Genomic DNA, 26,492 nt, shown 5'->3' with positions numbered 1-26,492 from the left:
CTTTTAACAAATAGTTTAGGAACTATTTGTTTACATCTTAATACTTCTATTAAGAAAGAATCTCTAAATCGTTAAAAGGTGAATCTTGTTGGGAAAAAAAAGTATGTCTCTTAATTGTTCTAAAATTCTCTGAATGATTTTGTATCATGGGTTCCCCTTATCCATTCAGCGTCCTAGTTTCATTGTAAATAATTACCAAATAATTATATTTTATTTTACACTATATCATGAAAGTCTTTTAATCATTCTGGCCACTTAATCATTCTGCAACTGCCAAACAGTACCCACAATTTAATTAAAATATCATCTAAATTATATGCCTAAAGATCCCCTATTATTAGAATATCATTTCAATTATATGCCTAAAAATCCCCTAATTTGAGTTTGATTCTCAATAACTCGGAACAAACATGGATTTGAAAATTGGCTACGAAAAGGCGGGAGGAGTTCTTTCACCGGCTCCATATGATTCTACAATGGCTGCCCACTGAAATCCATAAAGAAATACGATAAGTTCTACTTCAATTTCTTCTACGTGTACTCGTCACAATTGTGGATCAAAATCTGCTCTAGATTATCTTTGTTAGCATTCTTATGTCAAAACCCTAATCGATCAACAATGGATAGAGTAGCGTGCCCCGAAAATGTGGACCCAAATGCTGTTTGGCCAATTTATGGAAGGGTTTGAATCGCTCTGCTGATAGGGGGCATCAATTTTATTGAAACCCTTGCAATCGTTTATCGAACTGCGAATGACACAAGCCTCTGTTGCTGCTTCTTCTCACAACTAACAAGGTGAATCTTCTGGTGAAAGCCCTAATTTTGTGCGATAGTTCCCTTTCATTCTTCTCGATGCTGTTTATGTTGTGCCTACTTTTTTTGAAGTAATATTTATACAGGTGAGGTTTAAATCTTGATTTCTATTCCTTATTAGCAACCCTGGTTCTGATTTGCTCTTTTGGTTCTCGTCGTTGTTCTTCACGGATCGTAAAAATGAGTTTATTTAAGGTTTTCTTGTGGGAATTGAATTGGGTTATTCATGAGTTTGGAAACCCAGAAAGGAATTGTTATGCCGTGTAAGTCAAATCTGAAATCAACTTCAGATGGGAATTTCATCACTTGAGATTAGGAGAAATTTAAATATCGTGCTCTCCATTTTTGCTGCAGTTGAGATTGCAGGTTTGAAAGAAGTGAAACCTACCTCCCATCCCTGTTTTGAAGTCTAATATACATATACATACATACATATATATATACATATATATATATATATATATATATATATATATATATATATACAAATGTGTGCATGGACCCTCAAAATTTTTCTACAAAAACAAACCCTCTTGAGTTCCATCCAATTCAATACCACAAACTAAACTAAATTTAAGCCTGAATCTTCACTTGTTTAGGTCCATGTTCCTGGATCAACAAACAAACACTTTTCTTCTCCTCAGAATCATGCTTATTCTGATACATAGGGTTTGATGTCCCAAATTGTCACTGATGTTATGTTTGTAATTTATATTTGCAATGTGATATATATATATATATATAATGCTTATTCTGATACATAGGGTTTGATGTCCCAAATTGTCACTGATGTTATGTTTGTAATTTATATTTGCAATGTGATATATATATATATATATATATATATATTGTAAATTTGTAATTTATATTTGCAAAATGATATACTTGCAAAGTAATTTATTAATTCAGAACACTTGTCAAACAATCATATTTCATTCAAGACGAAATCGTAAAGAGGGTTAGAAATGGTTAATTTTTTTGTCATCCATACTGTTTATTTAGAACGCTTATTAAACAACAATATTTCATAATGTGCTAAATCATACGAAGTTTATTAATCATTTTGCAGCAAATCATATAGCATCTATCAAACGGCCTCTAAATTGATCAAGTATGGATAGAGTAGTGTGCTCCGAAAATGTGGAGCTTGTGGAGTTCATGTTGAAAAAGCAAAAGGAAATGGAGGATACACCCAAAGGAATTTCAGAGAGCAACGCTATGACGTTATTGAAGGCCTCCAAGAACGTATGCAGTTCCAAGACCCCAATCAAAACCCTCAAGGACTTCTCCAAAGTCAAGTAACGTTTTTTTACCGTCTAAAGTGTTGTGACATTTGTCGTAAATTTGAAGTTTCTTTTGAATAATTGTATGTTTTAGGAGTTATCGTGTACTACACTGTTGTAGAACAGTGGTAATTACATTTCACTTCATAACATCCACAACAATATAATAAATTTGTTGTAGCATGAAGGCCCTCAAATAAAACCATCCAATTCAACAAATGCCGGAGGGCTTGACGACAAAAATGACATAATTTTGGCTTAAATTTACTTCAAAACACTCCAGTTCATTTGAATTTACAAGCCTTAAGCCCTTAACATCCAAATTCAAAATTTAGCTGTTTTTATTTTATTTATTATTATCCAAAGTAATACATCAGGAGTAGTACTTGATAGGATCATTGCATAAGAATTAGGAACACAATGCTTCAACCATTTGTATGTTATTGGTTACTCTTAGCCAGCTTTTCAAAAACCAACTGATTTGAATCATTCACCACAGCACTGATTGACATGTGATTTTACTCTATAATCATATGTGATGTTACCCTTAAATGGGAGTTCGGTCTCTGTACTGTTGTATTAGTCAACTGGACTGAATTCATATAGGCATGGGCTGATCCACTAAGGAAGGAGCAGTGGCTCATGCCACCATTGATTACATTACACTACGACCCTTAACTGTGCTACCACTGTGATTCGTTTTTGTGCTACCACTGGGCATTGTCACAGGAAAACTAGAAGGCTACAGTAACATATCGAAACTTAGATTTGAGTTTTAATGGTTAACAATGGTGGAACACAAAATCCTCAACTGTAATTCGTTGATATTGGAGTAATTATAATTAATTTATACATCGTTTTATATTAAGCTAATTTATGGATCTTGCTTCTCTTGTCAAGATGAATGCATTTCACTTTATTTCTTGCAATATGGTGCTCCTCTGCTAAGGAAATGAAAAGACATATTTTTAGGAAAATAAAATTGCAATAAAGTGCAATTATTAACTATATAACCCATAACAATATGGTAGCATGTAGTATTGTTGATACTTTTTTTTTGTTTTGATTAACCTGGATATCCAACCTGCTATGCGAGCCGACTAATCCCAGGGGGACCACTCGCTGAGTCACCGCCATTTGAACCTCCGTGGCCACAAGGGGATTTTTATTCCTCCTTGGATCCGAACCTGGGACCTCCTGGCACTTTTGACCTTCGGAGCCCAAACTCAAACCAATCGGGCATTACCCTTGTGTTTTCGCTTAAAGAACTTCTATGGTGTTTTTGGTTAATGAGAAGCGTGGCTTTATTAGCACAGCCGGATTCTTCTAGTATGAACATTCTTTTGTTTTCATTGTGCCAGAGGTGTTGGAAAGTGGATTTTGAGACTCATGAAAGATTTCTTTAATACTGATTCTGATGCTGCTGAGAATGAAGGGATGATACAAAGGGGTAAATCCTCTCTGGATTCACACTTTGTTTATACCGTCTTCTCGAATTTGGGAGAAGAGAAAAGAAAAGAAAAGAAATGGATGGAAAAGGAAGGGAAGGAAATTATTTGTGTTCTCGAAAAAGAAGGAAAAGAAAGAAAATAATTTTTCTTCTTCTTGAACAGGAGAGAGAGACAAAGAAAGATGTCATTTTTACAAATATACCCTTTCAAAATATATCCTTTATAATGAAAGGTTGGGTAGTTTTGTAATTTTAATGATCTTTTTTAAGGGTTTTAATTTCTTTCTTTCCTTTCCTTCCACATTTGGAAAGAAAGTTTTGGGAGGAAACTTATCATTATTTTCCTTCTGTTTCCTTTCCTTTCTCTCCTAATTTTTTTTTTGAGAACACGAGTTTTTTACTTTCCTCCCTTCTCCCTCCCTTTCCTTCATTTCCTTCGTAAAAAAGGTTTATAGAACATGCCCTTAGTGACCTTGGAGTTACTGATTGCTTTCATTATCATCAATCTTTATCTGTTTAATGCTACAGGTGGGAGAAATAAGGGAAACACGCAATATGTGCCTCAGAAGAACTCTGTGGCGTATGCTTTATTGATCACTCTTTACAGGTAAATAGGATACATTGTAGATTTTGACCTCAACCATATCCTTTTCCTTCTTCTTTTTTTGTGTTACTTACGGTTTAATAATAACATCTTGAGGGTTTTTTTGATGCTAGGGGAATTGCTAATGGAAACGATTTTATGCGAAAACAAGAGCTAATTGACGCTGCTGAAGCAAGTGGCCTGTCTCGCTCACCTATAATGTATGTCTTCTCATTTTTCAGCTTTTATGTACCTGAAGTAAATGATGGTGTCTTGTTATGGTGTTTTATTTTTACAGGCCTACAGCAGGAAAAGGGAAACCGGGTCAGTTTGGAGTTAGTTCAGACAGGGATTGGTACAGCGGATGGAGTTGCATGAAAAAGTTGATAGACAAAGGGCTGGCTGTAAAATCAAGCTGCCCTGCAAAGTAATTGCATTTTGGCTTACTGCTTCTTGTTTACTATTGTCTTTTTATTTTTCGCTCAGATGGCAATGATCTTTCAGTTACTGTGTGTTTTGCTTCAATTTTGATTTACATTACTCGCCCTCCAATATACTCTTCTTTTGTTGACATCAATCAAAATGTTGAAGTCTCAGTTTCCTCTACTCTTTTTTTTCACCTTGAAACCGAATATAACTTGCGATTGTAATTCCTTTAAGCCTAGGTTGTCTTCATTGTAAATCAATGAAACGTCATACTTAGAAGTCCTATGGACGCTTCCATGTGAAAGATAAGTATCGGAGATCAAATAATCATTCTTTTTTGGCTTTTTATAAATCATTTGAGTAAAGCAGCTTGTGGGGTTTTGAAATGGATGAAATTTGATCATAATGAACCATTTTTATTGAAAAAGATTACTTATAAACAAGTCAAGAGATTGATAATGAGTCCTCAAAGCTTGTTGGTTATATAGCATCTTTGTGTCAAGGATGATAAGTTGAACCCAACATCTTACCCTTACTTTTGGAATCTTTTATTTCAGGTACATGCTGACTGAGCAAGGAAAAGAAGCTGCACGCGATTGTCTGTTGAGATCTGGATTGGTTGATCCTGTAGAGGATCTTACTACTGGGGATAAAACTTTGGATTTAAACCTGCACAACATGAAAGATCCAGTGTGCACTCATGCTAGGTCGGTGGAAGATGTGACATCTCAGCATACATCTTCAAGTTGTCAGAAAAAATCAGTCGAGATTCCTCCTGATACTCTTAATAAGGTAAACTAAGTATTGTGTGTTTGAAACAGTTCCAGATATTACTTTTCTCTTCATCCAAGTTAGCATTTGGGGGTCTTGGAAATTGGGTTGCCAATTTTTGGACCCAGTGGAATGCTATCGTGTTCAGCTCAGCTTGTTTCAACAAATTAAATGATCACATTCCAATCAGAAGTTAAAAGCTTTGAACAGCTGATGAGAAAAGACACATTACATAACGTAAGATGTAGAGTTATATATTTGCACATATTAATCTTCTGCACATTGCTTCATAGGGGGTTATTATTTGTCATTTACTGTATGCAAGTCCTAGTGTGAGGGAAGATCATGCTCTGTAGGAAAAAAATGAGTAGCAGGTCAAGTAGAAGGCCAACTCACTCACATGATCTTTCCCACACAAAATACACACACAAAAACACGAAGCTATCTGCAGGTTCCACACACACACACACTCTCTCTCTCTCTCTCCTTGTACACTTTTTGATTCATATTATTTTATCATTTCCTCTCACCGTAAACACAACCATTTTCATTTTTATCTCCCACAAGCACAGAACTGTTGCTCTTTTATATGGACTGCTGTTACTAAACATGTCTCTCTTATATTTAAATAAGCTGAGCTAGCATGACATTTCGTATGAGCTCTTGGCTAGTGTCCAAAACAAAACCATATCAAGGCCTTTACATGTTTCTGCCTAAATGTTTGATAGGGTATGGATCAGTTGTCTGAAGTCCCACTTGAAAACTTTAGAGCTTTTTTGAAATGTGGTTTTAAAATGTGAGGGATGTATGATAATATTTCAGTCTCAAAATACTTGCTCAAATATTGGAGTTTGGATTGGGACCGGAGCTTAACCATTTTTATGTTTTTACTCTTGGGTAGTTAGGTGGGTCTTAGAATGAAACTCTAGTTATATATTTTATTATCTTTTGAAACTCATAATCTCTTAGGATTCTCTAATATTCTAAAGATTCATATTTTACTCCTCTCCTTCTCTAGTATATATGTATGCATGGAGGTACTTGTTTTTGCTCCTCTACTGAGGAGAGATGTATTTTCATTATCTTTGGCTTGCATTTGAATCCGAGTTTAACTTTCAACTCGATGCATCAGACATACTGAGTGTTGGAGTCCCACATCTGCTAGACTTGGACCATTTCTCATATATATATATATATATATATATAGAGAGAGAGAGAGAGAGAGAGAGAGAGGAGCGATCAAATGAAAACCACTCCAATTTGTAAAAACCGTAAAAACTACTCTCATCCGTCATAATCTTATGAAATTTTTTCATGAAATTGTTTAATCTTGTGAAATTGTTTCATATAATACTTTTTTTGATGAAGTTGTTTCATATATGGTTATGAAATTGTTCCATATACTACTTAATGAAATTTTAATGTAACTGTTTCATGTATTTCTCTAAAATTAAAATAATGAAGATGATAATATCCATGATTAACATCCTCCACAATAAAAATGATTAATCAACCTCTTATAATTACAAAAAAATGAACAAAATGAAAAATTATGATTGGTGGAATGAGGTTTTTACGGTTTTTACAAATTGAGTGGTTTTTATTTGATCGNTAATTACAAAAAAATGAACAAAATGAAAAATTATGATTGGTGGAATGAGGTTTTTACGGTTTTTACAAATTGAGTGGTTTTTATTTGATCGCTCCCCTATATATATATATATATATATATATATATATATATATATATATATATTGGAACCTTCCTTCTCTTCTCAAGGGCTCTTTTGAAGAGTAACGTAATGGGGTTTCACTTATTCTCACGTGGTATTAGAGCCAAAGATGTACCACTCTAGGGACTCGACAGTCTGTACTCGTCTAGCCCCCTCTCAACACTCTAGGAGAATATGTGTCCGTCTAGCCTCCGTTTGAGGGGGCGTGTTGCAGTCTGTCATCGGCTAGACTTGGACCATTTCTTCTTTATATATGTTGTAACCTTCCTTCTCTCCTCAAGGGCTCTTTTGGAGAGTAATCTAATGGGGTTTCACATATTCTCACACTGAATAAGCATATATAAGATATAAACTTGACTCTTTGATCACTTTTTTGGGTTCTATTATAGTTTTTCCATTAAATATTTTATAGGCCTGCATTCTATTATATGCAGCTGGTGTGCATGGGGTACTCCAAAGAACAAGTTATCCGTGCTTTTTCTGAGGTTGCAGAAAAGTCACCATACGAGGACACATCTTCACTTTGGCTATCTGTTTTATGTCGTCTTCGGGAAGTTGAAGTTTACAGTTCACCTTTGGACTCTGAGAACATTCTGGAAGAATCATCAAGTTCTTTCACTCGTAAAGATGGTAATAATATACCCGTATAAGAATTAAGAAACTAAGAGGCGTTTGGTTTGATGGAATTATTTTGAGGGATTTGGATTTCGTGGAAGGATTTGAAATCGGAGGGATTTAGATTTGGAATCTTTGGTGTGTTTGGTTTGTAGGATTTGGAATGGAACTAAATTCTATTTTTTTATTAATAATTTATAAAAACAAATTATAAAAATAATTAAATTATCTTTTATTGTTTGATTATTATAAAACAAATGTTTTTAACATATTTTATAACATTATTACACACAAATCCTACAAAATCCTGCGAAGTACCAACAACCCCCATGGGATTTCTAACATGGGATTTCAATGAAATCCATCATTTCAAATCCAAACAATCATTTGAACCAATCATGGGATTGGAGTGGAATTGAATTCCAAATCCCTCCAAATCCTATCCAATCCTACAAACCAAACGGGACCCAATAATTCATTCCTTAACCATGACTCTTTAACAGTGAGTACTTCTTTGATATCCAGGACTAGCGGATCCTTTTAGAAGTGAAACAGGTGTGGCGAATTTAGCTTCTGCATGGAGATCTGAAATCCCAAAGCCTTCCTTGAAAGCTTGCTCATCAACTGTGAGTGTTAAGCTTGCAATCTAATCACCAGCAATTGAAGTTTGAGGGATGCAAATTTTTGGGGCATGATATTGTTATCTTTCTTTCATGTTTTTCTAGAAAATGAGTTTATCTTTTAAACTATTTTATCGACTTTTTTGTATCTAGAAAATATAGCATGGATGTTGAGCACCTTTTTTTCTTCTTATGCATGATTTTATAGGACCAGGATGTGCATAAACGAGGTAGGGATAATCTAGAAGCTAAATTGAATGTTTTATCAATGCCACCTTTGATGTTTGGAGAGCGGTTCGTGGATATATATGAAGTGGTTCTAATATTGGATGATCGGGAGAAGTTCACTAAGGAGTAAGTACCTGCAGTTTAATTGTTTTGAACAATTGCTTCAAAATCAGAATATGCATATTTTCAACAATTTGTAAGATTCAAATTTGTATATATAATTATAGGGTCAGGTTCAGGGGAAAAGCGCAAAAAAAGGAAAAACGGAGAACGCCTTGGGAAATCATCTGGACGATATGCACATGTGCTTACAAGTAATTTGTAAGCAATTTGTCCGGTATGCACATGTGCATAACATGCACACATGCATAAAAACCAAGAAACAACTCCAATGATTATATATATATATAATATATATTTATTGTATATAGTCATATGTTTTAAGTAATTATTTTTCAATTAATATAAATATAATATATAATTATAAACACACCAAATCAAACTGACCTAGTATATCTCACTGGAAAGTAGGTATATATAATGAAGAATTGTGCAGAATAGTGTTAAATCATAACTGATCAAATATTGATTTTGTTCTTTTTGATTTCAGGTCAAGGTCTAGAAATCTTCTTGAGAATCTCCGAAAACATTTAAAAATACCAATTGAGGTGCACTTTAACTTATAGCCTGCAGTAGCTACATACAGTGTAAATTGATGAACATGAATTGACTCGCAATCTAGCAATCAAATATCCTAATAACGAGAAACGTTACATCAAAACACATATTTTTTGACGATCTTTCTCTCATATCTGCCGGTTAAGCTGTTAAGTTTAAGATCATAATTCTTCACAGGTCCGACGCTTACCCGTTGGAGATGGTATTTGGATAGCTCGCCATAAGCATCTTGGTAGTGAATACGTTCTTGATTTTATCGTTGAGAGGAAGAATGTTAATGACCTTCGGTCTTCCATCAGGGACAACCGTTACAAAGAGCAGAAAGTGCGAATCCTGGTGATGTTTCTTACTGACCTTGCTACATTTTTTCCTTTACTTTTAACACTTCCCATCCCCAGTTCCCCACTACCTGGTTCTGACCAGGTATCCTTCCTTCTGTTTCTGTGTGTAGTCGATATAACTTTCAATAATGGAAATTGTAGGCATCCGTGTCCTGTTTCTTGCTAACGATTTGCAAGGTTTTAAAAGGCGGAATCAGGCCTCGAGGCGTTTTACCTCAAGGAGGAGAGGGTAAGCCTCGAGGCGGTCCGATGCTTAAGCCCCGAGGCAGAAATATATATACTACACAAATATATATACATTTACATCGAATATATATATAATACTAAATTACCGAGAGGCGTTGGTTCAGTGGTTCTTGACAGAAACCGTGAGATAGGCTGAGAGGGTGTGAAAAAATTGGTTACTTGGAGGAAGAGGAAGGGTCAAAACACACTTTTTGATTGAGGGGAGAAAGTACTAGTTTTTTGAGTTTTAAAATATTAAAAGTACACGTTAGGGCCATTTGGCTTTGACTTTTAGTTTAAAAATAAAATAAAAGACACATCATAAAGAGAATGTACTACTACTGCCATAAAGCTTATAAAAAAGCCAAAAAACATAACAGCATACCATCTGAGGCGTACGCCTCGACAGCACCTCATGCTTTCCTGAACCACCTCACTGGACCAAGGCGTAAACCTTGTCCAGGCGCCGCCTCAGGTTTGGTTTTGGGCCACCTCGCCTCGAGGCGCACCTCAAACGATTTTTAAAACCATGAGTTGATTTGTATAATATCAGTCTTCTAAAAGACCTTAAGCGGAGCTCGGTGGTCACTAAGTGGGGATTAAGTGGACACGTTAGAGGTTCATTTGAATATATAAACCATAATGACTTATAGAACCATATGAGAAACAAAATCTTATTATTTTGATACAATTATTATTCTAATTAACTAGTTTCATCCGTCGAAAGTATAGAAACCGTATAAAAATAATATTTTGAGGACAGTAAAGTAAAGTTTAAAGAGCATAAAATACAATAAATAAAATTTAAATAATGAATAAAATGTAGAGAGGGAGTCGTATTTGATGTTTTAGAAGAGAATTATGTTTTATTTTGAAGTTATATTGGTAAAATATAGGTCTGTTTCACCTTGTTCCATTGGGTGGGGGTGGAACACACCTGATCTACTTTGTTCCACATAAAAGTTCTGTCAAACATGAAATAGTGATCCCTCTTCTGTTCTGTCCTGTCCAGTGTACCAAACGCACCATTATTATGGTATGCATGCTCACTGTATAACATAGAGCATAGAGTCCTTAAGATTTTATATCATCTTGTTTATCATTGCAACACTACAATCCATCCCTTACATTATTTTTGAAGAATTGTTATCTTTTTTTTTTCTTTTCTTAATCAAGAGGTCTGGACTCAAAAGGCTGATATACCTAGTAGAAGGTAATCCCAATACTTGCGAAGGTGCTGAAAGTATTAAAACAGCGTAAGTACAATTTTTACGTCGTCTTTATGGACTAGTATCTTTCTACTTGCTTTCATCTAATGATAACTATTATTCCGTCATAATACTCATAATATCACGACCAATATCTATCAACCTCATTTGCTTTGCATTCTAGTTTTTTGAACTTCCATTTTTTTTCTGGCCTTTATCTACTTAACAGCTAATAATATCTCTATATGGGTTCTTACTAACCTCCAAGAGTCCAAGGAACTTAATTTTCTTCACATTTTACCTGGAATTCATCAGTCAACCAATTTCTAGAAAATAGTTTTTGGGATACCATAATATTATGTGTAGATTTTTGTACCTAAATGAAGTTCTTTTGGTGCCATACTGTTTGAAATGTGCTAAATTTCTATCCCACAGGTGCACAAGATCTAAGTTGTTTGTGTGGATTAATCTGTCTGTATAGATCGGGAATGTTTTTGTTTGGGAGGTTTTTTCATACATGGAAGGAGTGTGTTTTTAATTGGGAGGGGCAAGTTTGGAAAAACTTGTCTTTCTGCATAAAGCTTCCTCCTAGAAGCTTACTGAATAAGCCACTTTCCATATCATTAAACCACTACCAAACAGTCATGTGTAGCTGACTGAATAAGCTGTGAGTCCCATTAAGCTCATTAAGCTGCTAACAAACAGACACTAAGTTCCAGTTAAACATTGGCTTTACTATAATAGAACATGGTAAAGAATTTACGTAACTCTATTTCAAGAAATCAGGGAAAACGCCAGTTTGTTTGAATGTTTGTATCACTCTTTCTGCTGATTTTTATACCGATCATATGTGGGTATTTGTAGTTGTATGACAACCGAGATTCTGGAGGGGTTTGATGTGCAGAGAACAAATGACTTAGTAGACACACTACACAAATACGGGCATCTTACTCGATCAATAATAGAATACTACAAATCTCTTGGCAATGAAGCCCAAAATCAAGATTTCCCAGTCTGCCCTCCTTTCGATCAATTTATCAAGAGGTGCCAAGAGTTGGATCAGATGACAGTGAGTGATGTATTTGCTATCCAGCTCATGCAGGTACGAGACTTAAATATTTATGTCTCTCTTTTGTTCTTCCAATTTAACGTTGCTAGGGGCTGTTTGGTTGGTTATTTTTCATTTATTTATGTACGGATAAAGTTGTTTGTGTGGATTAATCTGTCTGTATAGATTGAGAATTTTTTTTGTTTGGAAGGGTTCCTTTAATAGACAAAAGAAGTGTATCTTAATTTGGGAGGGGCATGTATGTAAAAAACTTAGCTTTCTGCATAAAGCTCTACCCTAGAAGTTTATTGCATAAGCCACTTTCTAAATCATTAAGCCACTACCAAGCACGAGTGTTTCTTTACGGGTTAATCGTTAAGCCATTAAGCCAAAATGATTATATAGAATAAGTCGGGACCCCTCACTTTTCCCCATTAAGCCACCTCAAACAAATTAATACCAGAAATAATCCAACCCTCTCTTTGCCTCCCTCAAACCCATCGGTCTCCCGTCCCTTAACCAAACATATTTATTCAGACAGACAACTTAACCCATTAAGGGATTAGGGCCTGTTTGTTAGCAGCTTAATGAGCTTAATGAAACTCGCAACTTATTCCGTCAGTTATACATGATTGTTTGATAGTGGCTTAATGATATAGAAAGTGACTTATTCAGTAAGCTACTAGGGGGAGCTTTATGTAGAAAGCCAAAAATATTCCAAACCTACCCCTCCCAATTAAAAAACACGCTCCTTCCATTTATGGAAAAAAACCCGAACAAAAAAGCTTCTCAATCTATACCCACAGACTAACTCCATACAGATAACTTCATCCATACAGGACTTAATGGAAAACCATTCATAAAAAAACATAAAGGGCTTTTAAGTGGGACAACAATGCATTTTATCTGTCCCACCAAAATAGGTAGAACAAAAATCATGGAGATAAGACAAGATTGGTAAGTTACCGAACTATTCATGCCAAATTAAAACCCTAAAGCCTTCCACTTATCACTGTAGACAGTCTTTTATAAACATAAAATTACGTTAATGGAATATCTCTATCACTTGATTGTCTATAATGCAATTCTTCTTGCAGGTTCCACAGGTGACCGAAGATGTTGCCATTGCTGTCCTGGATTTATACCCAACAGTTCTATCACTTTCTCGTGCCTACTCGAATCTTGTGAGTTTTCTTTACTTTGTGACGATGTTGGTATGATCCCGTTTAATTATTTACAAAAATACCCTCTTTTGGAAAACATATATATTCTTATCCTTGTTGGTAAATATTATAATATGGGAACGTTGCCAAATCTAGTATTATACCTTTATTTAGAAAAGTGAACAAGTTTCTTAATCTTCACAAGTCATCTGTAAGGTTGGTCTTGGTGTGGTACCAAATCTTTTTCTCCAATGTATACAGTGTACGAACCAATTATAATTGGTACGCAAAATCCAATACCATGTTCCAACCAATTGTACTTGGTACCAACTTTTTACGGTTGGTAGATATTGGTACGGTTTTATACCAACTTCAAGTTACATATATGAAAACCTTGCCATTTTATTTGAATTTTGAGTGACATTTTGAGTTTCCAGGTAACACATGTAATGCTTAAGGGTATGCAAACATTCAAATGTTCAAAAAAAAAAAATAGTTAAAGTTACAACGTCTAATATCCAATATATAAAAAAAATACAAAAACTAATAAATAATTAAGTCAGTCAGTACCATGGTGCTGCCGACTGCCGTGATACGCAACTTCCAATGTTATCTACCTTGTACGGTACTACCAACTGGCTTTAATTGGTACAGTTGGTATACATGTTGACTGGTTTTGTTTGGTAAAAGATTGCCTGTTATTTGTGATTTTGAGTTTTGTGTTTTGGATTGCAAGGATGGTGACATAAGTGCACAAGAGGAACTGTTGAAGAAGCAGAGTAAGAATGTGATAAGTGGAGTTGCTAGCAGAAATATTTTCCAATTCATTTGGGGTGCTTGATTGCATTACATACATCTTCTAACAAATGGTAAATTCTCTTGAACTCATTCTTTAAGAGGAATATAAATGTTTATATTTTGGAAGTTGTGGTCTTGTTAGTTAGAAGTATTTAACATTATCTGGGTATCCTATGTGAGAATGAGAAAATTACAGTAGTTCTTCTTGGTACTGTTTTTTTATTTTGTGGGTATTATTTATATGATTTGAGAGAAATAAAATGATAATTGTGGGTATTGATCAGTGTTCTAATAGGCTCCTATAGCAGCTGCTGTTGCTCAAGGCTTGTGTCAGATGCCACGTTAAGCCTGTGGCATGCTATGTCCTGATGTGTGGTTTTTGTAGCATGATATTTGATTTTTCTTACCTTTTATGTGTTATTTGTTGGTTTTTAATATATAACCTAATTAAAGTTGTTTAATATCATTAAATCATTGAGTAATAGTAGACAACATACGTTTATATATATATATATATATATATATATATATATATAGAGAGAGAGAGAGAGAGAGAGAGAGAGAGAGAAAGAGAGAGATTTGCTATCATAAGTCATGTCTTGAAAAACGTCATGGTCTTGTCGTGACTCCTAAGGCTTGAGGATTGGCTATGCCACGTCTCACGCCATTTAAGACCCTGGTTTTGATTACTTAGATCATAGAGAAAATTGATATGGGACCCACAAAATAAAACGAGAACGAAAGATTAACTCATGATTTTAGATAGGAGTTGTTACAGGTGACAGATTAGGGTAGTCGATTGTGTCTATAAGTTCATTTTGCGTTATAGAAAAATCGAATTCCTTTTGTGAGCTTTGTGTCTTTTTTGGCTGTGTGGAATATTTGTTTTTTGCTATAATTTTGTCTTAATTTGTTTTCTTCTTCAAATATGTGGCTTATAGTTACACTTTCTATACTTATACTAAACCTTCCTTGCATGCCTAAAGTCTTATCGAAAACAATATCTATCTTTTCCAACAATATTAAGGTCTACTTGCTCTTTGTCACTCTTAGGGGCTGTTTGACAGTTGTTGAATGGTTTGCTGTAAAATGGTTAAGTGGTCAGAATGATTAAGAGACTCTCATGATATAATGCAAAATGAAATGTAATTGTTTAATAATTGTTTACAATGAAATTAGGGCGTTGAATGGTTAAGGGAGATCCATGATACAAAACTATTCAGAGGGTTTTAGAACTATTAAGAGGCAAACTTTCTTTTTTGCCAAATAATATTCATCTCTTAACAATTCAGATAATACCTCTTAATAAAACTATTAAGAGAGAAATAAACAACTCCTTAACCCTAATTCTGAGTGAGTGATAGTGTGTTTATTTGTTTTTAAAAACCAAACTGGAAGCAGTTATATTGTATCCAGTTTTTAGTCTAATTTCAAGCCTCGTACTAAGTCAATTTACTCCACAATCAAAACCTACCAAATAACATATCATTATTTTGAATTTTTTTTTTATTAACCTGGATATCCAACCCGCTATGCGAGCCGACTAATCTCAGGACGACCACCTGCTTTGTAGATAGCCCGGAGTCACCGCATTTGAACCTCCGTAGCCACAAGGGGATTTTTATTCCTCGTTGGATTTGAATATGTGATCTCCTGGTATTTTTGACATTTGGAGTCAAGCTCAAACCAATCAGACACCATCTTTGTTGTTCATTATTTTGAATTTTAAACCAAGTATGATGGTTATAATATATAGATATGATTGGGTTATGGGAGGGAGGTTAACAGGAAAACCCTTAAAAAATAAAAAACTGAGAAACACCTTGGTAACCATTAATTTGGACAATCTGCATATGTGTCTAAAAGTAATTGAAGTTGTTTCTTGGTTTTTATGCACGTGTATATATCATGTACATGGGCATACTGGACAAATTGCTTATGAATTACTTGTATAAACATGTGCATATCATCTAGATGAATAGTTACAACGTGTTCTTTGGTTTTTCATTTTTTGCAGTTTTCCTTCTTGAACCTGATGTTGAGTTATTGAAAGGTTAGTTAAAACATGATGACTTGATCATCGATCGATTTGAATGTCTCTTTCCTTTGTTTTGATATGCATATTACGTTTAAGACTCTTCTAGTTTAAAAAAAAAAAAGTTTTATCGTCTTCTTTTTGTGTAAGAACTGATTGCTACATGTTTAACTTTTCCCCTTTATATACATATCTAGCTTTTAAAAACTGATTTTGCTTTTATATCAGTTTCTTAACGCCTTTTATTTGCATCTAGCAAATGTTAAACGAATGAGAAATTCTATCAATATAAGTATTAATTTAACAAGAAAACTATGATTGTTTTTGTGATGTAATTTATTTTGTTTAAATTTTGTTTATTTTTAATATTTTTTTTGAATAAAAGTTAGAAAGGGTGAGTTTTTTAATTTAAAAAATATTATTGTAACCCTCAATTTAATAACATACATGCATATACGTGTTTGTATTATGTACATAGAGTTAGGTTTAGAAAAGAACCGTAAAAAATGAAAAACTGAGTAACATTCATCTGTACGGTATCTACAGACGTATACAAGTAATCTGTCTGGTATATATATATATATATATATATATATATATATATATACACACATACACATGTATAAATAATTGAAGATGTTTTTTTATTTTTATTCACACATACACACACACACATATATATATATATATATATATATGTATATAATATATATGAGAAAAATTTAAACGAGAACACTTTCATTTTATGAGAACGCGAGAACATTCTTTTACTATAGACAATCACATGTGATATTATTATTTTATCACATATGATACACATGTGATACTATTATTCTATCACATATGATACACATGTGATACTATTATTCTACCACATATGATACACATGTGATACTAAATCAGAGACGTGGACGATTTTCGGTACGATCTTGGTTGTGGGCCAAGTCGCTCTTGCACTAAGCCACCTTACAAGTATTATCACATGTGATAAGGATGTTGTTGATATGATATTATAATCCATCAAGACCATCACATGTGATGCTAAATCATAGACGCACATAATCTTTGGCACGTCCTAAGTCGTAGAACACGTCTTTCGCATACCATCACATCCTCTCATGCGTATTATCAAATGTGATAAGAGTGTTCTCGCATTCTTGTAAATGAAGGTGTTCTTGTTTGAACCTCCATCTAATATATATGTGTGTGTGTGTATATATATATATATATATATATATATATATATATATATATAGGGACAAGATAAAATGTTAACCAAAGTTTTTGTATTAAATTTGCAAACCATGTCAACCAATCACAATCCATTCTTCTATTAGGTTTCTATCATGTTCATAATTTAAAGCCAAGGGTAATTGAGTAATTTCATTTCCTATGTGTTCACGGTTCATTTGTGTTCAAATTGTATTCACGATTGTTCATTTTTGTTCAAATTGTGTTCACAGTTCATTTGTGTTCAAATTGACCAATACCGAAAATTGTTACTACCGTGTTTCTTATGCGATTTAGGAATTCATACAAAAATGAACATGGAAGATCAATAGTAAAAAATAATAATAATATGAATGCATATATTTTTGGGATTTGATTGTTTGTAACTCCCCATTAATTGTTTGTGGGTTAAAAATGAATTCAATTTACTAGAATACCTTTGATAAATGTATTTTTTCTTCCCAAAATGTCCCTTTCATCATTGTTCACTAGGTCTTATTAAAATTCAAACTTTAAAATTTAATTTTTTTATTGATTAATATTAACCGTTGATTATAGATTTGAATGACTAAGATCAGTTAATAAGGTTAACACAAAAATAATGGTTAACATTTGATATTGGCCCTATATATATATATATATATATATATATATATATATATATATATGAATGGACCGGTCAAATTTATTACAAAGATCATCCGGCATATTTGATTTTGCATCGGGTGGATCAAGATTTCTTTAATTTTACTTTCATCCCCTTGAAAATGATCTACTTGACATATAGACCCTAAGAGAACAATTATTTTAATTCCCAACCCCACTAAATTCAAGCATCAAGTTTAGTCAAAAGGGGGTACAAAAGGAAAAACTCTTGGTTTGAGAAGAGAATTATCTTATATTAAATTGAATTGTTAAATTAGATTGAATTTTTTTATAATTTAAATAAATTATTTGATTAATTACGGCCTTAAGACAATATCGACTATAACATATCAAAACATTGAGATAAAGTTCATAATTACGCTTTATGCAACATGGTTTGAGTTGTCTAATTCTCTATTAAAACCGTAAGTGTTGTTTAGAAAGAATTTCAAATGCTGTTGTTTGGCGTCAAGCAACTAAACCTATATGGTTTGACTATAAGTGACGAAATTGTTAAAATCAGACTGTATTTTAACAAAATCGGTAAGGTCTACATAGTTTGAGATTATCATGAGATCTAAACTTCGTCATAATAAAGACGGACAACTAAATATATGTTATTACGCTTAACATTTTATCTTATTTAAATAACAAATTTATAGTACTAGTCGTGCACATGTGTGATGTAAGAAAAGTTGCATCATAATTTCTTTTAAATGGAAAAATGACTAAAATACCCTCACATGTTCGACAAGTGGGGTGACTTATCGGCTCTATTAAACAACACAGAACTATACCCTTTGTTGAACTAAAAGTATCCTAGTGTTATCGAATGATATTTTACCTTTCGATTTTATGCACCATTAACTCGAGGACCACACTCGAGGGAGTATCGTAGCATTAGAAATATTGATAAGAGAATTAGATAGTGTGGGAGCATATTTATAGACCGACATAGGGTTATGCTTAACCATATGGACGTGAATATACAACTCTTGAATATCGAATATTTGTGCCATCATTCTCACCCATTATCATCAATGTAAATTAATGGGAAAAAAGTGACAGACAATAACATTAATATGCCATACTGATATTGGCATCAATATGTACTTTCAGCTCAGGTATAATGGAACTCAGTTAAATGATGCTAACATATGAAAGAGACCATATAGAGACATCAACCTAAAGATGTCAAGATCGAATCATGAGATTAAGGATACAAATCTTTCAAATTCGGTTTTTTGAGATGCATTCAAATCACTTATGTATTTAACATGTTAAGCCAGTTTAGTAAAGTATGCAAAACAAAACGAATTGATAGTTACAGTAAATTACACAGTTGGTTTTGAAATGATATACTGAATGTTTGACCAAAACAACACCTAAAAGTTGTTCCCTTTTTGCTACGAGAACCATCTTCAAAAGTTGATGGATTACATTGCATACAAAAAAGGGACCAATATCACCCACTATACAACTTGCCAAAATGCACCAATTGCAATTCTATTCTTACTTCTTATATCGCTATCAATGAAAAATAATTTAAAAAAAAGTCAAGGTCAACTTTACAATTTAGGGGTAAGATTTTCGATGTCAATTGGTTCTTTCACCATTTCAATATTTTTTTGGCACAAATTCCCTTCTTGCTCACCATCAAAGCTAGCATGAACGCTGTATAGAACATATACAAGCACTATAACAGCCGAAAAGAATCCAAACCGAACGTAAGAAGGTTTGTCGATGTTCCCCAATAAGAATACGTTGAGAAAGATTGAAACAGATGGTATCCATGGCATAAGCGGGACCCCCCAAAAATCGGGCTTCCTCACTTGTGGGACCATGTAAACAAACAGTTGAACCAACCCCACGGCAGCTAAAGAGCATGCACCTAACATGAACCCCTTTGGTTTCCCGGGCGGTGCTAGCCACCATAGTAGGGTGAACATGATGCAAGTGAACGAGAAGCTTAAAAGGAACGACAATGTGGGCCACGAGCTCGTTGTCTCTATTGAGACGTAACGTCTGTAGATGACTGCATTGGAGACCATTAAGAATACAAAGAGTGTGCCGATGGAGACAAGGTTGAGGAGGACGTGTAGCTCAGTGAAAAGGGCTATTGCCGCCGTGAGAATCCCTGAAAAAGCCCTGATAAATTAGATCGTGTATAGGTATACAGACATTTTACCTACCTAGAATCCATCTCTAGATGGAAGATACCGTACTCGTTTGGTGTTATCAGTACAATTATTTCAGGTATCACAGTGAGAAGTGAAAATCTAGTAATCTTTAAAGTTAAAAGGGAATTTTGATTATATGAAAAGAAACATAGATTACATATAAAGATGTTAGACAAGTAGATCAAGAAGTCTTTCAAGAAAGTTGAGTAAGGAGAGGAATAGGAATTGAAGATAAGGCAAGAGAGTCAAAGTCAAACATATGAAGGCATTAAGAACAATTGGATCCTATTAGTGGTTGTAAAAGAGAGAATTCACAAGACCCACATGATGGAGAAGTGATAGGATAGGATTTTGGGGCTCATATTTGCAAAAAAATCCGCTTTAGAACATGATTCGTTGAGGAAAACTCGTGAGAAGACTGGGTTTCAGAGCATATGTTTTTTCAGTAAGTAGTTGTGTAATCACGATTCTTCCAATCAAAATAAAACTTTCCTTTTCAAGATGCTTATCCCCCCACTTTCAAATTACTAATAAAAGTAAGGTAGATTATCACCAATCATAAGATGGAATCATACTTCTATCCCTTTTTTATTTCATATCTATAACTAGATAACATCTAATTAGTGGCTTTCCAAGTCTTTCTCATCAAAAAAAAAAAAAAAAAAAAATCTAAAATACCTTCGATTTTTTTTATTAAACTGGATATCTAACTCCCTATACGAGCTGACTAATCCCATGACGACCACCTGCTTTGCAGATAGCCCGGAGTCACCAAATTAGAACCTCCGTGGCCACAAAAGGGATTTTTATTCCTTATTGGATTTGAACCTGAGACCTCCTGATACTTTTGACCTTTGGAGCTAAGCTCAAACCAATCAGACACCACCCTTGTGGTTCTAAAATACCTTCGTTTAGAAATGAAATAAGTATATATTACGAACTAAAACAAACAATATCAATATTTTATATAACGATAATAACCATAAACGATAGAAATTTCTCTTGAAAATGTCTAGGTATCAATTATCACGTGACTAACATAAAGCATATAGGTCAAAATTACTAGATTTTCATGTGACGACATAAATATTTACTAAAAAGCATTATTTATTCTGTAATTTAGTTTAATCTGTAGGAATCTTATAACAGCTAGACACAAACAGTATAGGAACCTTCATTCATCCACAAAATTTAAAAAAAAAAATCACGTATTTTCAAATAATCAAAATTAAATGTAAATAAGATCTTTATATGTAATCAGATTAAAACCAAAATTATTGTTATCGACTTTATCAATTTTAGTTCAGATCCCTAAGTTGACATGGTTGCACCGACAATGGGTTTGGATTTTAGGCAGTGGAATGACCTATTCATTTTTGCATCATATTGTCTCACCACTTTTTAGTATGTACTATTTTTAACTAGATTTTTTAGAAACTTGTTTCCATTGTAACCATGTTCCTTTCACTTGACGACCATATTTCCATTGTAAATCGGGTAACCACTAACCACTGAGAGTACGACACATATATCATAAATATTGTCGAACGTTCCATTCATTATTCATAATGAATATGAACACATGACACGCTCTCAATAGTTCTCTGATTCACAATAAAAATACACTTTTCAACCGTATTTTCCTCTAGATTTTAAAACATATTATAAAGATTGGATCAGAGAGGTCCAAGGTTTTTATTATTATATACCTCAATATTTCATAAAATTAAGGTATGAACAAGACCATATGCTCCCCAACCGAAACGGTTCATATGGGATCAATTTCCCATGCGGCCTAACTTTTTAAATACTATTATTTTATTGTATATGTTTTTGAAAAAGAAAACCCGTATCTTGATGATATTTTAAATAGAAATAGATCAAAATAGACGATCTTTCAGACCGTGTTACCTTTTTAGCTACTCTTTTAATCGAATTACTGTTTTAGTTAGATTTTACGTAAATCTCGATCTCAGATTAAAGAAAAAAAAAGAAAAGGGTATCTGTCACGACATAAAGAAAATATGAGATCATCGAGTCTAGTTTATTGATGGTTCTTGTAATCTTTAAGATTATTTTATTATTAAACGACCTAGGAAAAGAAAAAAGGTTACCTAAAAATGCTGAAGCATTTACGGGAGTTGATGTCTTCGAATGAACCTTTGCAAACCACACGGGGACCACTCCAGACCTTCCGATCACACAAATATATCGAGCTTGTCCCAACATCGCTACCAACAGCGACGTTAGTATCCCAAAGCTGGCCCCGACTCCGATAACGTTGGTTACCCATTTCAACCCGTTCGAATGTCCAACAAAAGCTCCTGTAAATGGTGATTCTGGATTTATCTGCAGAAAATAATCCTTGCTACTTAGTTTATACAGTAAATTTAATTTAATTAAAAGTTTGTATTGAAAATTACATGTTAAACATAAGAAAAACTTTTCTATCTAAAAAGTATTTATTTTAATTGTATCATGTAATCTTGTTGAAATAGTAACGCAATCAAAGTACCGTCACAAAAATTTCAATAACCACAAAGGTACCATCACTTGTGCATGATTTACAACTCAAATAAAATTAAAGAAGACAAATAGGCCAAGAAACAAAAATTAGTTGAGATAAGACAATTGTGCTTTTAGCAATCAGTCAAGGCCAAAGCCCTTTTCAGAAAACCATTTCCATTATCTACAAAGACACATGTATATATCCACAACAGTACAACAATCTCAGAAAATTGTACAACAAGTTGAAGCAACACCATGACTATGCCTGGTGACATTTTGTCAATAAACAAGTATCCCATCCTATGTTATGACATGACTTTCTTAAAAGATGAATTTAATGGATATACATTACATGTAGGATTCAATTTTGATAAGAATTAAAGTGAGAAACATAAGAAAAGACTTCATTTTTAGATATATACGCGATTCATGAATGAGTTTGAGATTATAGTTGATCAATGGTCCATATTTCATCTTATGCTTCTCATTTTAACTCCCTTTCTCATATGATCCTTCGTGTGTGTGTGTATATATATATATATATATAATACATTTACGTATATTTTGACTAAAACAGGAATTCGATGTCAAAAATGACTAAAAGTGAATTTGGTTAAATATTCATTTTGGTGATATATATTTTTATTGAAATATGATATAAATACCAGATCGTAGGGAAGGAGCATGGACATTGAAGCGGCCATTAAACAGTAGAGAATGGTAACGAGGATGACGGAACCCGAAACCCCAATCGGAATATCAGTAATAGGATTCTTAACCTCCTCCGCCAGCGTCGACACGGCGTCGTATCCTATGTAACTGACGTAAACCAGAGAAGCTCCATTGAACACTCCTGGAGCTCCGAACGGGAAAAACCCGCCCGGATGATTCGGGTCCGATGGCTCCGTGAAGTTTTTCGTGTCTCCTTTCCAAAACCCCATCATAATCACAAATACTATGAACAGAATGTGTAAGGCTGTCAAAATCATGTTCAATACAGAGCTTTCTCTTGTGCTGTGATAACAAATCAAACGAAATTGAAATCAGAAATTTCGAAAATGATTTCGTTTTGTTGGAAATTGATTTGAAATTTTTGAATAAAGGAGACCTGTAACAGATTATGAGAGTGAGAATTAAGATGATGAGAACGGCGATGATGTCGATTTGGTTGAAACCTTTTGGAAGAGATGAAATGGTGATTCTCCATTTTGATTCTGCAGAAATTCCAATGGCGGTTCCGAGATAGGTTGTGAAACTTCTCGCTGCTGCTGCGTTTGATAAAACGTAATCCATCACCAGATTAGCTCCCGTTAAAAATGCAGTAAACTCGCCTGAAAAAAAGGGGGGAAATACATTGAAATCACGTGAATCTGTGTTTATTGTTGTTTGTTGTTAGCTGTAGATGTGAAAACAAACCGAAAGTGACACGGATGTAGCTGAAGGCACCACCGGCGACAGGCATGTGAACGGCGAATTCAGTGTAACAGAAGGCGGAGAGAAGTGCAGAGAGTCCGGCAATGGCGTACGATAGTATAACGGCGGGACCAGCCTTATCGTGGCTAGCGGTACCACTAGTAACAAAAACTCCGGCACCTACCATACCGCCGATGCCAAAGCAGATTAGATCGTACCAACGGAGGTTTTTCCTCATATCAACTCCCGATCGGGAGCGGAGACGGCTGGTTTCTTCGAAGGTGGTGGAGACGGAACCGGCGCGGCGGAGGAACCGGCGAGGGGTGTCGGAAAGGGCATGGAAGTATGATTTGAAGCTCGAGAACGATGAGCCATGGCAGTCCATCACCTTTTTCACTTCTCTTCAATGTATGTAATTTGGGGCCACGAAAGGGGATTTTATAGGCGGAAATTTACAGATTTTTAGTCAAAGCGATCCAAATTCATTTTTCAACCAAAGGAGTGCATGACAATATTCAAATTGCTTCTAAAAATAACTTATTGATGCATTCGGTGCGACAACTTATTACTTTATTTCAGTGTGGTACCAATAATCAGCATTTTTGAGTGTTTGAATAAATATCTTATACCGGTGTCAAACCGGTAATAAGAAGTTTTTGAAAAAGTTAAATCATTCTAACTTATAATAAGTTGATAAATTTTTTTGTAGAAAAATATAAGTTGTTTTAAATAAACAATCTCAATTTATTATTAAAAATATTTATAATGTTTTTTTAGTGTGTGATTGGAGTTGAGTTTTTTTCGTGTTCAAATGATCCACAATTTGTAGTATTTTTAGTGGTTGTGTTGGAAATACCCCTATGTTGAAGGTCTATGTATATACGTAAGGATTGGTTTTCGATAAAAACAAAAAAAACAAAAGAGGTTTTTGCATAAGGATCCAGAAACCTTATACATACAGTGGAATCCTTGTATAGAAGCCATACGCATATACGTAAGGATTCATTTTCGTTTTGTTGCGGAAAACCAATCCTTACACATATGCATAAGGCTTATGCGTAAAAATTGACTGAAAAATGAAATCTTATATACTGATTGGTTATTTCTGTCAGTTTTCTAAAGGGACTCCCGTACTGTGGTTTTTGGGGGCTGACGTTAAAACAAATAGGCGTGTAACTATTTGTTTTCGATCCCTATGAAATTGACTTCTGACAAATGGGTCCCTGTATTTTACATTTAGATAAGGATTACACTTTTTCATCACATTTCCAAAAGGTATAACCTTTATATGTTGATATATACACACCCCACCACCATTCTTGGAATAAACCAAAACACTAGTTGTGATTTGGCATATCTTGAATATCTTTATATTTCAATGTTTTTAACTGTTACAGTAAAAGTCTGTATCGAATAATTAATTTTTAGAAAAAACACTGTGTTTCTCGTTTCCCAATAAAGAAATTAACACCTGTTGTAGATTAAAGTGTGTTTATGTAGTCAAAGTCTTGTTATGGAAGGTTAGACCTTGGTATGATTATTGCTATTACTAGATGCTTGAAATGATGTTATTGGTGCCGATAACAAGTGATATACATATGATAGAAAGTATCCAAAAAAGGATATGATGCGGTTGCACTTTGGTGTTTAAAGTTAGCAATGCTTTGTAGTTTAGACCAGTGTCGGATTTTGGAATTTCAACATGACGATACACGTCATAAGTGTAAAGCTGGTATGCATTGATTTGCAATCATTTTTCTTCAGGGTATGTAGACCCTCCTCGAGTTGAGCAGAATGTGTGTGGCACATATAATGTTCATGGCATAACTTGTGAAGACGATAAAGGATTTGTGTGTTTTTTTACTTTGTATCATAGTGTCATACAAATTGTTTGGTTCAAATAAGATCTAATGGTATGAATAGTGCTAACTCAAGGTTGAATGTACACACATTTTCTGCATGTATGTATGAATACATGTATGTATGTATGTATGTATATATGTATGCATGTGGGTATGTATGTATATACATACATACATACATATGCACATGCATGTATGTATGTATGCATAACAGTAAAAAAATTTAATTATATACGAAAAAGATAAAAACCAAGTTTGTTACACTGTCAAACTAAACTAATTAACGTATCAAAACATCATTAAAGATCCAAATCTGATTTGTAGATCATTTTCACACATAGATGCTACTAAAATCGGTCCCAAGACGACGAAGACTTCCATTATCTACACTGTGATTTTGAAACCAAAACCATTTAAACCACACTTAATAATTGAAGTGATGCTCGAACCACAACCATAAATTAAGCATACCCTCTTATCCATCCATCTCCATGTAAGGCATTGATTCCAAAAGTTTTTCACATTTCACTTTACTGAGTTTCAAAGAAAAATCTGGGAAGTTTCAGCTTATGTTCGTTCATGGGTTCCTAATAAGGCCTTGACATCTAATCAACAGACAATTTGGCCTTTTTTTAC

At 34.0% G+C, this 26,492-nt stretch overlaps 2 protein-coding genes across 3 annotated transcripts; one reads left to right on the top strand and one right to left on the bottom strand.

Moving 5' to 3' along the window:
• Window positions 1-1,764: 1,764 nt before the first annotated feature.
• On the top strand, window positions 1,765-14,199 carry LOC112509921 (crossover junction endonuclease MUS81). The gene is made up of 15 exons (XM_025115130.1): window positions 1,765-2,111; window positions 3,458-3,546; window positions 4,075-4,153; window positions 4,264-4,350; window positions 4,428-4,556; window positions 5,113-5,347; window positions 7,494-7,689; window positions 8,200-8,300; window positions 8,503-8,648; window positions 9,133-9,190; window positions 9,378-9,536; window positions 10,943-11,022; window positions 11,839-12,076; window positions 13,120-13,206; window positions 13,922-14,199. Exons 1-15 carry the CDS (start codon window positions 1,927-1,929, stop codon window positions 14,024-14,026), a joined length of 1,974 nt encoding a protein of 657 aa, XP_024970898.1. The 5' UTR covers window positions 1,765-1,926; the 3' UTR covers window positions 14,027-14,199.
• Window positions 14,200-19,210: 5,011 nt separating this feature from the next.
• LOC112510067 (cationic amino acid transporter 6, chloroplastic-like) lies at window positions 19,211-24,385 on the bottom strand. Of its 2 annotated transcripts, none has more exons than XM_025115343.1 (5): window positions 23,998-24,385; window positions 23,690-23,912; window positions 23,247-23,595; window positions 22,188-22,422; window positions 19,211-20,030 (listed from the first exon to the last, which is right to left on the bottom strand). In XM_025115343.1, the coding sequence occupies exons 1-5, from the start codon at window positions 24,377-24,379 to the stop codon at window positions 19,462-19,464; spliced, it is 1,758 nt and encodes a 585-aa protein (XP_024971111.1). In that variant the 5' UTR covers window positions 24,380-24,385; the 3' UTR covers window positions 19,211-19,461. The 2 variants fall into 2 exon arrangements, with proteins under 2 accessions (XP_024971111.1, XP_024971110.1); XM_025115342.1 differs by having other exon boundaries at window positions 24,028-24,379.
• Window positions 24,386-26,492: the final 2,107 nt, after the last annotated feature.

Source organism: Cynara cardunculus (genome assembly GCF_001531365.2).
Source record: "Cynara cardunculus var. scolymus isolate 2C chromosome LG 3, CcrdV1, whole genome shotgun sequence".
NCBI lineage: Eukaryota > Viridiplantae > Streptophyta > Magnoliopsida > Asterales > Asteraceae > Cynara > Cynara cardunculus.
Note: the sequence above shows the minus strand (reverse complement) of the source record. Positions and strands in the feature narration are given on the sequence as shown.

Excerpts from the sequence above, each read along its gene's own strand:
- LOC112509921 (XM_025115130.1), top strand. The coding sequence starts at position 1,927 with ATGGATAGAGTAGTGTGCTCCGAAAATGTGGAGCTTGTGGAGTTCATG. Across the intron at positions 4,154-4,263 it reads TTATTGATCACTCTTTACAG|GGGAATTGCTAATGGAAACG; the intron begins GTAAATAGGATA and ends TTTTGATGCTAG. Across the intron at positions 11,023-11,838 it reads GCTGAAAGTATTAAAACAGC|TTGTATGACAACCGAGATTC; the intron begins GTAAGTACAATT and ends GGGTATTTGTAG.
- LOC112510067 (XM_025115343.1), bottom strand. The coding sequence starts at position 24,379 with ATGGACTGCCATGGCTCATCGTTCTCGAGCTTCAAATCATACTTCCAT. Across the intron at positions 22,423-23,246 it reads TGCTCCTTCCCTACGATCTG|ATAAATCCAGAATCACCATT; the intron begins GTATTTATATCA and ends TATTTTCTGCAG. Across the intron at positions 20,031-22,187 it reads AAATGCTTCAGCATTTTTAG|GGATTCTCACGGCGGCAATA; the intron begins GTAACCTTTTTT and ends GGGCTTTTTCAG.